The sequence below is a fragment of the Heptranchias perlo genome, chromosome 20, assembly GCF_035084215.1.
Source record: "Heptranchias perlo isolate sHepPer1 chromosome 20, sHepPer1.hap1, whole genome shotgun sequence".
In the NCBI taxonomy this organism is placed as follows: domain Eukaryota; kingdom Metazoa; phylum Chordata; class Chondrichthyes; order Hexanchiformes; family Hexanchidae; genus Heptranchias; species Heptranchias perlo.
Window position 1 is genome coordinate 34,646,377 of NC_090344.1, and position 13,933 is coordinate 34,660,309.

General features: G+C 48.0%; 1 protein-coding gene across 1 annotated transcript in view; it reads right to left on the minus strand.

The window, feature by feature from the left end:
• Window positions 1–350: 350 nt before the first annotated feature.
• Window positions 351–13,933, minus strand: part of LOC137336113 (fibroblast growth factor 17-like) — a 30,768-nt gene continuing 17,185 nt past the window's right edge. The window contains exons 3-5 of the mRNA XM_068001601.1: window positions 8,946–9,123; window positions 6,503–6,609; window positions 351–729 (exon numbers count right to left, since the gene is read on the minus strand). Of these exons, the coding sequence (XP_067857702.1) occupies window positions 436–729; window positions 6,503–6,609; window positions 8,946–9,123 (579 nt within the window). The 3' untranslated portion in view covers window positions 351–435. The remainder of the gene's footprint in view (window positions 730–6,502; window positions 6,610–8,945; window positions 9,124–13,933) is intronic.

Genomic DNA, 13,933 nt, shown 5'->3' on the forward strand with positions numbered 1-13,933 from the left:
CTCAGCTGACCGCGGGCCACGCGCACACCCAATACGCCGGCAGTCAACGGCAGGATATCCTTGAGAACTGTGCCACATTACAACAGTGACTACATTTCAAAAGTACTTCATTGGCTGTGGAGTGCTTTGGGAACGTCCTGAGGATGTGAAAGGCGCCATATAAATGCAAGTTCTTTCTTTACGTATCTAATCAGGGCCGTGGAGACCCTCACCAATGTGCTATCTATGAATTTAAACACAACAACACTCCTCTACATTTACAATCCACCACACATTGAAGAGCCGTTTATTTTTACGATCTTGTTTCATGTTTTTCTTTATTTAATAATTTTTTTAAAAAAAAAAACCTGCTTACCATCTACCCATTAAAACGAAGTATAAAAAAATAAAACATCTTATTTAAAAAATATTAAAAGTCGTCCGTAATGAATCGCTCTAGGTTCTGTGTCGCCGGGGAAGGCGAGTCCTCCTAGTCCTTTTGGTGACGGGGTAATTTATAAATTCAAAGTGCTTTTGCTGGTCCCGGTTCGGGAAGAGTGGCTCCCCTTTGAAGAGCCTTTTCATGAAGTGGACTTCCCTCTGGTTCTGCCTGGTCTTTGTCGCTTTCCTGGGCTGCCCCTTCCTGGTGAAGGCCATGTACCACCCTTCGTATTTCGTGTTCCTCAAGGCCGTGTAGTTATTCTCCAGCAATATTTCTGTGAAAATGCAATCCTTCCCCTTTCCGACCAGCTTGGGGGGCAAGGAGAAAAAGCAACGATGAGTTTAAAATTGAACGCGGCATTTTCCGCAGCTTAACTAGGAAGAAAGAAAGGACTTGTGTTTATGTCATGCCCTTCCTGTCCTCAGGACGTTCCAAAACGCTTTACAGCCAATTAAGTATTTTTGAAGCGTAGGCACTGTTGTTTTGTAGCAAAAAGGCGGCAGGCAATTTGTGCACAGCAAAGCCTCACAAGTCACCAGCCCGGCATTTCAGCAAGAACAAGTCCCGTGCACAACAACTTGCATTTATACAGCATCTTAAAACATAGTAAAACGTCCCAAGGCACTTCACAGGAGGGTAATCAAAAAAAAAATTTGACACTGATCCACGTAAGGCGATATTAGGACAGGTGACCAAAAGCTTGGTCGAAGAGGTGGGTTTTAAGGAGCGTTTTAAAGGAGGGGAGAGAGAGGCGGAGAGGTTTAGGGAGGGAATTCCAGAGCTTAGGGCCTAGGCAGCTGAAGGCACGGCCGCCAATGGCGGCTCACCACCACCTTCTCAAGGGCAATGAGGGATGGGCAATAAATGCTGGCCTCGCCTGCAACGCCCACATCCCGTGAACGAATTTTAAAAAAGGGAAGGAAATTGGGGATGTGCATACACACAAATACATGTGCGCACATACACACAAACACATGTGCGCACATACACACAAATACATGTGCGCATATACGTGCACATACACATGAAAATGTAAGGAATCTTACAACTCCAGGTTATAGTCCAACAGTTTTATTTGAAAATCACAAGCTTTCGGAGGCTTTCTCCTTCGTCAGGTGAGTGTGGGATTCCTTGAATGTTACCGCATTTATTCAAGGAATTCAGGGAATCCCACACTTCAAGGAATCCCACACTTCACCTGACGAAGGAGAAAGCCTCCGAAAGCTTGTGATTTTCAAATAAAACTGTTGGACTATAACCTGGTGTTGTAAGATTCCTTACATTTGTCAACCCCAGTCCATCACCGGCATCTCCACATCATACACATGCAGAGATACATACATGTGTGCACATACATACAGATACACACACATCTAGACATACATAGGCACACACACACGGACACACATCTACATACACAGACACACACGTGCGCACGCCTAGGCATACACAGACACACACGTGCGCATGTTTACATATACATTGACACATGCACACACACTCACAACACACTCACTCTCACAAGCACACATTCTCACACTCATACAGACACACAAAGCACTCACAAAGAGATACACAAACACACGCAGACACACACCCTTACACACACACTCCCATCCATCACACACATTCACACACACACAAACTCTCTTGCACACACTCACCCTCACAATCGTTCTCACACTCATACACACGCAAATTCACATGTTCTCATTTTCACACTCTCTCCCAGCGGGAGTTATTTGGAAAGCGAGTAGGAGCAGGAACCCTGACTGATTTTCTTTACCCTCCTCCCACCCAAGGGCACTGAGGCCAACTGCAGCGGTGATGGGGGCGGGGGGTGGAAACTGGAAGCTTTCTGGGCGTGGGTGAGGCTCAGCCGCTCAGTTACTAAACTCACTGAGCAAAACGTGTTTTTAATTAAGGGAAGTATCTTGGGTTGTGTTGAGATGATCATTCAAGGATAAGATCTTTGCCCCAGAATATTCCTGAAGAAAAGAAAGAAAGCAAGAGCCTGCATTTATACAGTGCCTTTAACAACTTCAGACTTGCCAGAGCCCTCTACGGTCAATGAAGTACTTTTTGAAGTGAAGTCACAGTCTTAATGTAGGAAATGCAGGAGCTAGTATTTTCCTGTTGGGAATTTTACCGATTCTTCCAAGGAAGGACTCTTGAGTGTCCTTTTAAGTGGCCCGTTTCACACTGGATGGGAGAGATTCGGTCAGACTGTATTTATGGAAGTGCAGAGAGAGGCTTGCGGGCTAATTCTGGGCACTGGTGATGAAAGGGAGCCTGCATGTTCTGACCCGTTTAACATTTCACACTGGTCGGGGCCCCTCCGATCAGCTTACACAGCAGCAGAAGAGCAGGCAGCCTCCAGCAACGGGACCAGCCACCGTCCCCGGACCCGCGCAATTACTGAACATCCAGCGATGCTCGGCGAAGGAGTTGGCGAAACTCACAATGGCTAAAATCGCACAATTCCCCAGAGTGGGCTTCTCCCTGTTACAATCTTTTCTCTGTTGGTTCCTAGTCTCTCTCTCTCTTCCCCCACTCCCCCACTCCTGAAGCTGCGGACTTTAGCTGTGGGCTCTACTTGGGGGTGGTCAGCACGGCCCACCTCCTGCCCCCCCGCCACCCAGTACGAGTGCTCCGTGCTCGTGACATGAGAGGTGTAGGTCGCAAGTTGCTGGGAAGCTTGTTCCCGTTTGGCAACCGCCTCCTCGCGCCATCGCGAAAGGTTTGACCGAATGTGGGGGTCGCACTCAAGATTCATCCATTCAGCCCCTCGAGCCTGTTACACAGGAACAGGAGGAGGCCATTCAGCCCCTCGAGCCTGTTACATAGGAACAGGAAGAGGCCATTCAGCCCCTCGAGCCAGTTACACAGGAACAGGAGGAGGCCATTCAGCCCCTCGAGCCTGTTACACAGGAACAGGAGGAGGCCATTCAGCCCCTCAAACCTGTTACATAGGAATAGGAGGAGGCCATTCAGCCCCTCGAGCCTGTTACATAGGAACAGGAGGAGGCCATTCAGCCCCTCGAGCCTGTTACACAGGAACAGGAGGAGGCCATTCAGCCCCTCGAGCCTGTTACACAGATGAGGGCTGTGCAGTAGACGTGGTCTACATGGACTTCAGCAAAGCATTTGACAAGGTACCGCATGGTAGGTTGTTACATAAGGTTAAATCTCATGGGATCCAAGGTGAGGTAGCCAATTGGATACAAAATTGGCTTGACGACAGAAGACAGAGGGTGGTTGTAGAGGGTTGTTTTTCAAACTGGATGCCTGTGTCCAGCGGTGTGCCTCAGGGATCGGTGCTGGGTCCACTGTTATTTGTTATTTATATTAATGATTTGGATGAGAATTTAGGAGGCATGGTTAGTAAGTTTGCAGATGACACCAAGATTGGTGGCATTGTGGACAGTGAAGAAGGTTATCTGGGATTGCAACGGGATCTTGATCAATTGGGCCAGTGGGCCGATGAATGGCAGATGGAGTTTAATTTAGATAAATGTGAGGTGATGCATTTTGGTAGATCGAATCGGGCCAGGACCTACTCCGTTAATGGTAGGGCGTTGGGGAGAGTTATAGAACAAAGAGATCTAGGAGTACAGATTCATAGCTCCTTGAAAGTGGAGTCACAGGTGGATAGGGTGGTGAAGAAGGCATTCGGCATGCTTGGTTTCATTGGTCAGAACATTGAATGCAGGAGTTGGGATGTCTTGTTGAAGTTGTACAGGGCATTGGTGAGGCCACACTTGGAGTACTGTGTACAGTTCTGGTCACCCTATTATAGAAAGGATATTATTAAACTAGAAAGAGTGCAGAAAAGATTTACTAGGATGCTACCGGGACTTGATGGTTTGACTTACAGGGAGAGGTTAGACAGACTGGGACTTTTTTCCCTGGAGAGTAGGAGGTTAAGGGGTGATCTTATAGAAGTCTATAAAATAATGAGGGGCATAGATAAGGTAGATAGTCAAAATCTTTTCCCAAAGGTAGGGGAGTCTATAACGAGGGGGCATAGATTTAAGGTGAGAGGGGAGAGATACAAAAGGGTCCAGAGGGGCAATTTTTTCACTCAAAGGGTGGTGAGTGTCTGGAACGAGCTGCCAGAGGCAGTAGTAGAGGCGGGTACAATTTTGTCTTTTAAAAAGCATTTGGACAGTTACATGGGTAAGATGGGTATAGAGGGATATGGGCCAAGTGCAGGCAATTGGGACTAGCTTAGTGGTATAAACTGGGCGACATGGACATGTTGGGCCGAAGGGCTTGTTTCCATGTTGTAACTTCTATGATTCTATGATTCAGCCCCTCGAGCTGGTTACACAGGAACAGGAGGAGGCCATTCAGCCCCTTGAGCCTGTTACATAGGAACAGCAGGAGGCCATTCAGCCCCTCGAGCCTGTTACACAAGAATAGAAGGAGGCCATTCAGCCCCTTGAGCCTGTTACACAAGAACAGGAGGAGGCCATTCAGCCCCTTGAGCCTGTTACACAAGAACAGGAGGAGGCCATTCAGCCCCTCGAGCCTGTTACATAGGAACAGGAGGAGGCCATTCAGCCCCTCGAGCCTGTTACATAGGAACAGGAGGAGGCCATTCAGCCCCTCCAGCCCGTTGCACCATTAGATCATGGCTAGTGAGATTTGTTAAGTTGGTTGGCTCTGTGGGGCCAATTTTACAAATTTGGCCCCCTGGCACACAGCCTTTCTCCACCCCCCCCCACCCCTTCCCCAGACTGCAGATTAATAAAATGATCCCTTCTGAATCTGTGATGTGGAGATGTCGAATCTGTGGGGAAGAGAAGCCTCATTGGAAGGCTCCAAGTGGAGAGACCCTCAGAGGCAGTGAATCTCAGCATCCCAGATGTTAGGAAAATGGAATTCAGCCAGGGTCCCTGGTCCTCTCTGCTGCCCTTTGGGTGTGGCCTGGATGGATGGAGATGGTAATTTCTGGTGAATGTAAAAGATTTCACGGCACTACTTTGAAGAAGAGCAGAGGAGTTCTCCCTGGTGTCCTGGCCAATATTTATCCCTCAACCAACATCATTAAAACAGCTTATCTGGTCATTATCACATTGCTGTTTGTGGGACCTTGCTGTGTGCAAATTGGCTGCCGTGTTTCCTACAACAGTTGACTACACTTCAAAAGTACTTAATTGGCTGTAAAGCACTTTGGGACGTCCTGAGGTTGTGAAAGGCGTTATATAAATGCAGGTCTTTCTTTTTTGTTCAATTAGATCATGGCTGATCTGTACCTCAACTTCACTTACCTGCTCTCTGTTTATCTAAATCGGCAAATCCAGGTCATTGTGGCTGGCTCTAAACTCCTGAGGTGATTTACAGGTTATTTGTACCTGCTTGTAATTTTTCTAGTTCCAGGTCAGTAGCACCCAGCATTAAGTAACTGGTTTTGGTTCTTTTTTCGGGCTGTTTTTGCATTTGTAACAATGTGTGACAGTTTGAAGTGTGACACCTAGAGCATAACGGAGTTGCAACAGACTCGTGCCAATATGAGGCCACTCAAATGCTTGACATCATAGAATCTTGCAGCACAGCAGGAGGCCATTTGGCCCATCCTGCCTGTGCTGGCACTTTGACAGAGCGATCCAATTAGTCCCACTCCCCACCACCCTTTCCCCATCGCCCTGCAAATTTTTCCTTTTCAAATATAGATCCAATTCCCTTTTGAAAGTTATCAATTATTGAATCTGCTCCCACCTCCCAGATCGTAACAACGTGGCTGCCTTGACTCATTTTTAAAAAAAGAAAACCTGCAGAAGTCCAAATGTATTTGTGGCAGAATCACTGACTCTAGTCCATTCACAAAGTACGTGAGGAGAACTTGTTCCAGAGGGTGTTCGGTTTAGCACGGGTTGCGTGTCGGGTGGGGGGAAACCCCGCAGAATTCATCGTTAAACGTTACCGTGTTTCACACTGGCTTTCGGGGACGCTGATCGGTTTCGTGGAGGTCTCCCCCGACTTCACGGTCCCGGCGCGACTCGTACAGCCCCCACCCCCCCCCCCCCACCTCCTCTCCCGGTTAATGTGTAGACCTAGGTTTGTACAGACACTTACTTTTCCCACAAGTTTTCCCCTTCTGTTCATACAGATGTAGTGGCCCGTCTCAGCTCCCCGGATCCGCACTCGACTGTCGAACGTGTCAGTCTCCACGAGCAGTTTGGCTGCAAGAAGAGAATACTCCATTAAAACCAACAGTCGTCTTCAAAGAGGAGAAGCGTCGAGATCCGTTGAGGAATTGGCCTGCGGGCCACATGGGCAGGTACAGTCCGATGAGTAAGTACGGCACAGAACACAATGGAGGTAGGGAGGTATCAGTGGTGTAGGGGAGCAGACAAGTGTACTAGAGGTGAGAGGATGGGTGAATAAGCTGGGAGTTTCCACGATTCTCTTTAGGGATCAAGGGGTATTCACGGAGACGTTTCCCTAATCCTCCCCAAAACGAATGGGACAGAAAACCCTGTGGGGTTCGCTGACTACCCCCCACCCTCCCCCATCCATGAATTATTGCCACGAGCTCCCGCAGGCAAAGCTCCCCGTGGGGAGTGTGAATTCATTAAACGACCCTCCCATAATAAAGTGTTAAAGACATGCTGACTGCCTTTAAGTGATTGAATATTAAGGCAAAGGGACTTCTTACAGTTAATTCTAGGTATTTTGTTCAAGTTCAACTTATATTCCACACTTCTATGTGCAATTTTAATGGGAAACATTCGCTCAAAGGCACCTGAACGTAAAAAGATGGCCAAGGATGGGAACAGTTTGATTATTTGTCAGCCCCTGTGGGTGGCCAACTGTAAACAACGAGAGCTGGAGTTTAGTTGCTTTTCTATCGATGCAGAATCCTAAAATTTTACAGCACGGGAGAAGGCCATTCGGCCCACCAGAATCGTGCCGGCTCTCTGAAAAGCTATCCACTTAGTCCCATTCCCCTTCTCTTTCTCCATAACCTTTAAAACTTTTCTTTCTCAAATACTTACCCATTTCCATTTTAAAAGCTACTACCGAATTTAAGCCCACTAGTTACCGACTCACCAGTGAAAATTGTTTTGTCCCGATTTACCTCATGAAAACTTTGAGCACCTCCATCAGTTCTTCTCTTAACCTTCTTTGTTCTAATGAAGAGTCCTAGTTTCTCCAGCCTAACTGATTCCTTCGGATCTTAGGGAATCTCTTCTGCACTCACCACCTCCCCCTCCCCCAAGGTCTTGACACCCTTCCAAAAGTAGGGCGTCCAAAACTGGACACATTAATTCTCCCAGTCTATTGTGGCTCTACAAATGTCGGAAATCTCCTCAACAGTATTTACTTAAACAGCCTGTAACTCGTTCCCAGATATCTGTTATTCTATATATAAACCACCCGAACCCCTCGATTAGATTCCAGCCTGTAACTCACTCCCGGGTATCTGTTATTCTATGTATAAACCACCCGAACCCCTCGATTAGATTCCAGCCTGTAACTCACTCCCGGGTATCTGTTATTCTATATATAAACCCCCCGAACCCCTCGATTAGATTCCAGCCTGCAACTCACTCCCGGGTATCTGTTATTCTATATATGAACCCCTCGATTAGATTCCAGCCTGTAACTCACTCCCGGGTATCTGTTATTCTATATATAAACCACCCAAACCCCTCGATTAGATTCCAGCCTGTAACTCACTCCCGGGTATCTGTTATTCTATATATGAACCCCTCGATTAGATTCCAGCCTGTAACTCACTCCCGGGAAGCTGTGATTCTATGTATAAACCACTCGAACCCCTCGATTAGATTCCAGCCTGTCACTCACTCCCGGGTATCTGTTATTCTATGTATAAACCACCTGAACCCCTCGATTAGATTCCAGCCTGTAACTCACTCCCGGGTATCTGTTATTCTATGTATAAACCACCCGAACCCCTCGATTAGATTCCAGCCTGTAACTCACTCCCGGGTATCTGTTATTCTATATATGAACCACCCGAACCCCTCGATTAGATTCCAGCCTGTAACTCACTCCCGGGAAGCTGTGATTCTATGTATAAACTCTCTGAATGTTGGAGCTGAGAGCAGATTCCCAGTCTGGTAGTTTTCAGGGTGTGGTCAGCGATGTAAGGGAACGGGCTAAATAAAATGGAGTGAGTATTGACACCACTGTGTCAGTCAACGAGTTGGAGGCGGGGTGGGATTTACAGCAAACAGAGTCTATTTTACAGCAAACAGTCTATCTGACAACAAAGTCGATTTTACAGCAGTCTATTTACAGCAGAAAGGATCTATTTTACTGCAAACAGAGTCTATTTAAACCAGCAAAGTGCAGCGAGTGGAGGATAGTTACGTAAAACGAATGATCTGCGTTAAATCGGTCCCGGTCACTTACAGCAGTGTGGTCTCCGGGCACGATGGATGGGGGAATTACCCAATCATCTCCATTCTGGCCGGGACTTGCGGTGTCAAGATTGACAGCCCATAATAAAATACCAAAAGGAGCCGCCAATACGGGCGGACGTACTCACCGTATTTACTGCCGTCTTCTGCGGTTGCGTTGATTCTCTTGCCGAGGATCTGGACGTGCTTGCCGCTGGTCCGGCTGTACAGCTGGTAGACCCGGATGTGCCGCCGGCTGAGCTGGTCGGTGCTCCTGGCGTGGTCCCTCACGTGCTGGTTAAAATTAGGAGACGATTGATTCTCCCCCTTTTGTTTACAAAGGGAGAAATAAAATCAATTTGCTTTTACTGTGCCGGAGCCCAGCCACTTTCCCGGCGATCTGGGGCGCGCGATCAGGGATCGCGTGGAGTGGGTTAGTCGCTCTCACCCTCCAACACACCCCCCCCACCTCCCCCGCCGCCTCCAGTCTCTGCTGAGCGGGGGGTTGCCAACTCTGGTTGGACATATTCCTGGACCTCCTGCCTCCAACTGCCCCGCCCCCACGCTCCTGCCGTTTATTCGCCCAATGTGTCCATGTCCCACACCAACTGGAAAGCGAATTGGCTCTTTATTACCCAACTGTATGATTCTTGACTGTCAGTCGAAGAGCCCCCATGTCCAATGTTTTTTATAACTAATGAACAAAAGTGTTCAAAGAAAATTAAAATAAAAACACAATTTTTTTTTCTAATGATTTTTCTCCTGGGTTTTGCTTGCCAACGGTTTCCTGGAGCTTAGTCTTTGATTCCTGGAGACTCCAGGCCAATCCTGGACAGTTGGCAACCCCAACTGAGCGAGGGCCATCACGGTTTTCCCACAGCTGTGGCCAAAACCGGGAGCGGCTCTCTCTCAAGCCTAAAAAAAAACCGAGGATGAATCCACAACTTGCATTTACACAGCAAGTCGAACGGAGAAATCGTCCCAAAGCACTTCGCGATGGAGAGAATAGCAGTCGCGGAAGACTTTTGGACAGATGGCTGAAAGTACAGATAGTTTCGAAGAAGATTTTAAAAGCCGAGAGAAGAAGGAATGAGCTTGTATTTATATAGTGTCTTTCACATCCTCAGGACGTCCCAAAGCTCTTCACAGCCAGTGAAGTACGTTTAAAACGTAGTCACTTGTTGTGTAGGCAAATGCGGCAGCTATTTTGCGCACAGCAAGGTCCCACATTAGCAATGAGATAATGACCAGATAATCTGCTTTTGGTGGTATTGGTTAGGAAAGAAAGACTTGCATTTCTATAGACCTCAGGACGTCCCAAAACACTTTACGGCCAATGAAGCACTTTTTGACGTGTAGTCAGTGTTGTAATGTAGGAATACACTATTTATTTTTGTGTAACCTACATTATGAATAATGTAGTTTGCATAGAAAATCACCAAAATTACAACAAAGAAACAGGCCCATTGGCCCAACCAGTCCTTGCTGGTGTTTTATGTTGAGGGAGGAATGTTGGCCAGGACACCGGGAGAACTTTTCTTCCGATAGTGCCACAGGATCTTTTACATTCACCTGAACAGACAGACAGGGCCTCCATTTAACATCTCCGCCAAAAGGTGAGACCTCTGACGGTGCAGCACTCCCTGCAACGGAGCGTCAGCCTAGATTTTGTGCTCAAATCCCAGAGTGGGGCTTGAACCCATGGCTCCCAAACTCAGCAGGAAGAGTCATACCAATTGAGCCAAGCTGACAAATATCCGGGCAGAGCGGTTTAGGACGGGAGATTTTGGACATTGGGCCTAGGAAGCTCCACCGATGGGGGAGGAGAGAGGGTGGGGAGATGAGGTGGGGTGGGGAGGTGGGGGGGGGTTGGAATTGGAACACCATCTGTGTCGGAGGAGGAAAAAAAACGGACTAAAAACTGTGATCGTTGGAAATCTGAAATGAAGTCAGAAAATACTGGAACTACAAGGAAGTCTACCACCTGAAGTGATGACCGGCTTTCTCTCACTGAATGAGCTGTTGACCTTAGAGGCCTTGCTCTCAAAGGACCCTACCTCATACAGCCAAGCCTCAGAGAAGGACCACCTCGCACGACTGCCCCGTCCATGGCGCTGATCTGGTTCAGTGCGTCGGCCTGCTTCCGTCTCTCACAACCAGCTCAGCGTCAATTCATTGGCCCATCGCAGACATCACGACCCGTGTTGGCGGGATACTGCGCACGCATTTGCATGGGGTGCTGCCCTCGCGCGCAGAGGAACTCTTCTCGCGGTACCAAACGAGGGGCCTGTGGCTCAGTGGTAGCACTCTCGCCTCTGAGTCATTAGACGGTGGGGGTCAAGTTTCCATCCAGAGACTTGAGCACATAATCCAGGCCGACGCTCCCAGCGCCAGTACTGAGGGAGTGCTGCCCTGTCGGAGGTGCCGTCTTTCGGGTGAGACGCTAAACCGAGGCCCCGCCTGCCCTCTCAGGTGAATGTAAAAAATCCCATGGCACTATTGGAAGAAGAGCAAGGGAGTTCTCCATGGTGTCCTGGCCAATATTTATCCCTCAACCAACACCACGAAGAAACAGATTATCTGGTCATTTATCACATTGCTGTTTGTGGGATCTTGCTGTGTGCAAATTGGCAGCCGCATTTCCTTCATTACAACAGCGACTACACTTCAAAAGTACTTCATTGGCTGTGAAGAGCTTTGGGATGTCATGAGGTCGTGAAAGGTGCTGTTAAAAGGCAAATTATTTTCTTTCTTTCTATCTATTCTTCTGTCTGTCTGTCTATCCTTGAACAGGCCTCCAGGACACAGGAAGCAGATTAGGTTTAAAATTAGAGTCTGGAGATCAGCAAGGAGGGTCCCTTCAGAAGTTTTCTCCCATGGTGGTCTGCAGGACAGTGTGGAACGATCTGATGATTCCGCTATCCGTTTGCAGCCTTTTCTATTTTTACCGTTTGGGAAAAAAAAAAGTCCTTCCTCTCTGCAACATTTTTTCCATGGCCCTAAATGAACTGAGCCTCAATCTATTCTCCTGTGGACATGTGTCCGCAGCACAGAAATATTCACAGATTCCATTTGGCAGTCTCACCCAGAAGCCTGGGGCCTCCTGATGCCAAACCTGGGGGCTTCCAGGGTCTGCGGGGCTGAATGTCATACTGGGGGCACTGGCTTCAACTCCCAGCTAGGCCCAAAAATTAATATATTTTTTTTAAAAAGCTGAGACACAAACAAATCTTTTTTCCTGGATTTAACGATAGAGGCTGACAGCAGGGAGGATTTTGGACAAAGTCACAACCACTCGAGCAGTATTGAGAGGCGACTCCCAATAGGCTCACTCTCGGTTTTTTACCGTACGTTGAGTTATTTTATTCCACTTCTGATTTACACGCAACTTTCTCAAAGCGCTATAATTGGAAGTGTGGAAGTTTCTGTCATTTTAATAGCAGTCACCAGTTACACCCGCTCCTGACCGTTGGTCTAAGGCGCACTGGCCAATTGCCCTGCGGCACACTGGGTTTCTGCGGTGCGGATGAGGTTTCCGTTTCCTGCGAAGCTGTTGTGTTTGCTGATGTTGCTTCCGATCGTGACCTTTTTTTTAATCAAAATTCATTGGTCAACCTCCTATGGCGTTGGACACGGGGATTCAAGACTAAGGGTGGCCTTCAGGTGAAGCGGGGTCAGAGGACAGGGGGTGGTAATTGGACCAGGGTGTAATTCAGTCACTGTTTTAAAATCATAATTCTGTCCTTATTTTTATGCGAAATTTTGTTTTAATATTAGTTATAGTTAAACAGCAAAACTTACAGCAGTTTGTGAAGCAGAGAGATAGAGTTGGTTTGAGCTCTCGAGTTTCTCTGCAGCAGAACTTGACGAGCTGGGAGATGCAAAACTGAGGTGCTATAACGCCACCACTGGTGGGAGGCTGCAATTACAGCGTGACACGTTTACATAGGCAGTTCCCATTATAAATGTGGACAGAGGAATTTATAATGGGGATAAAAGTGACACTGAAGTGTGATAAAAACACTTGACAACGGAAAGTGAGGTTTTGTAGAGAGGAAATGTGTTCAGACAAAAGATTTTTTGTATATTATAGAAGGGCCGCCGCAGGAGGTCAGAAAACATTTCTCAACATTAAAACAGCAAACTTTTTTGTGCGGAGACATTAGGCAAAGAATTCTACGCTAAATTCAGCACTCTCAGCCGGGAGCCTTGCTGGATGGGTCAGCAGATTGGAGAATTGATGCTGGAGAGTGGTAGCCCGCTCTCGGACCCCCGCCCCCGCCCCCTTCGACTGAGGCTCCTGTTGGCAGCTCTGACCGTGCCCAGAATTTACCCGTCTTCCGAAGAGACGTTAAACTGAGGGCCCCTGTGTGCCTTGTTCAGGCGGATGTAAAAGATCCCACGGCACTACTGTAAGTCCAGCAAGGGCATTCTTCCCCTCCCCCATTCGTTCATTTACTGTCTGTGGGATCTTGCTGTGCACAAAATGGCTGCCGTGTTTGCCTAGGGGACAACAGGGGCCGCGCTTCAAAAGCAGTTAATTGGCCGTGAAGCGGACGAGGGGCTCATGACGCAGCCCGCTTCCTCCGTGTGTGATTGCATTAACACCTTGTGACGCGGCAGCGATACGAACTGGGGTTACAGCCCTGTGACTCCCTGCACGGCCCGTACCTGATTCTGGACGGGTCACGCGGCAGGAGAGACCGGACGCTTTCCCGCCGGTCACAGCGGCAGCTTCTTGTTGGCCACTGTGTGAACAGAGGTCGGCAAAACGGCATGGTGCGTGACGATTTTTGCTGCCGTAACATCAGTCGCCACTCCTCAAAGTGTGAAGCACTTTGAGATGCTTGGATGTTGATAGCATTCGTCACCTCATCATATTGCGAGTTTATCCGCCTGACCCATTTGTAAATTGTAATAATTGAAAATGTTACAAACCCACAGAAAGAAAGTCTTGCATTTATATAGCGCCCTTCACGACCTCAGGACGTCTCAAAGTGCTTCACAGCCAATGAAGTGCTTTTGAAGCGTAGTCACTGTTGTAACGCGGCAGCCAATTTGCGCACAGCAAGATCCCACACACAGCAATGTGATGATGACCAGGTGATCTGTTTCAGTGATGTTGGTTGAGGGATAA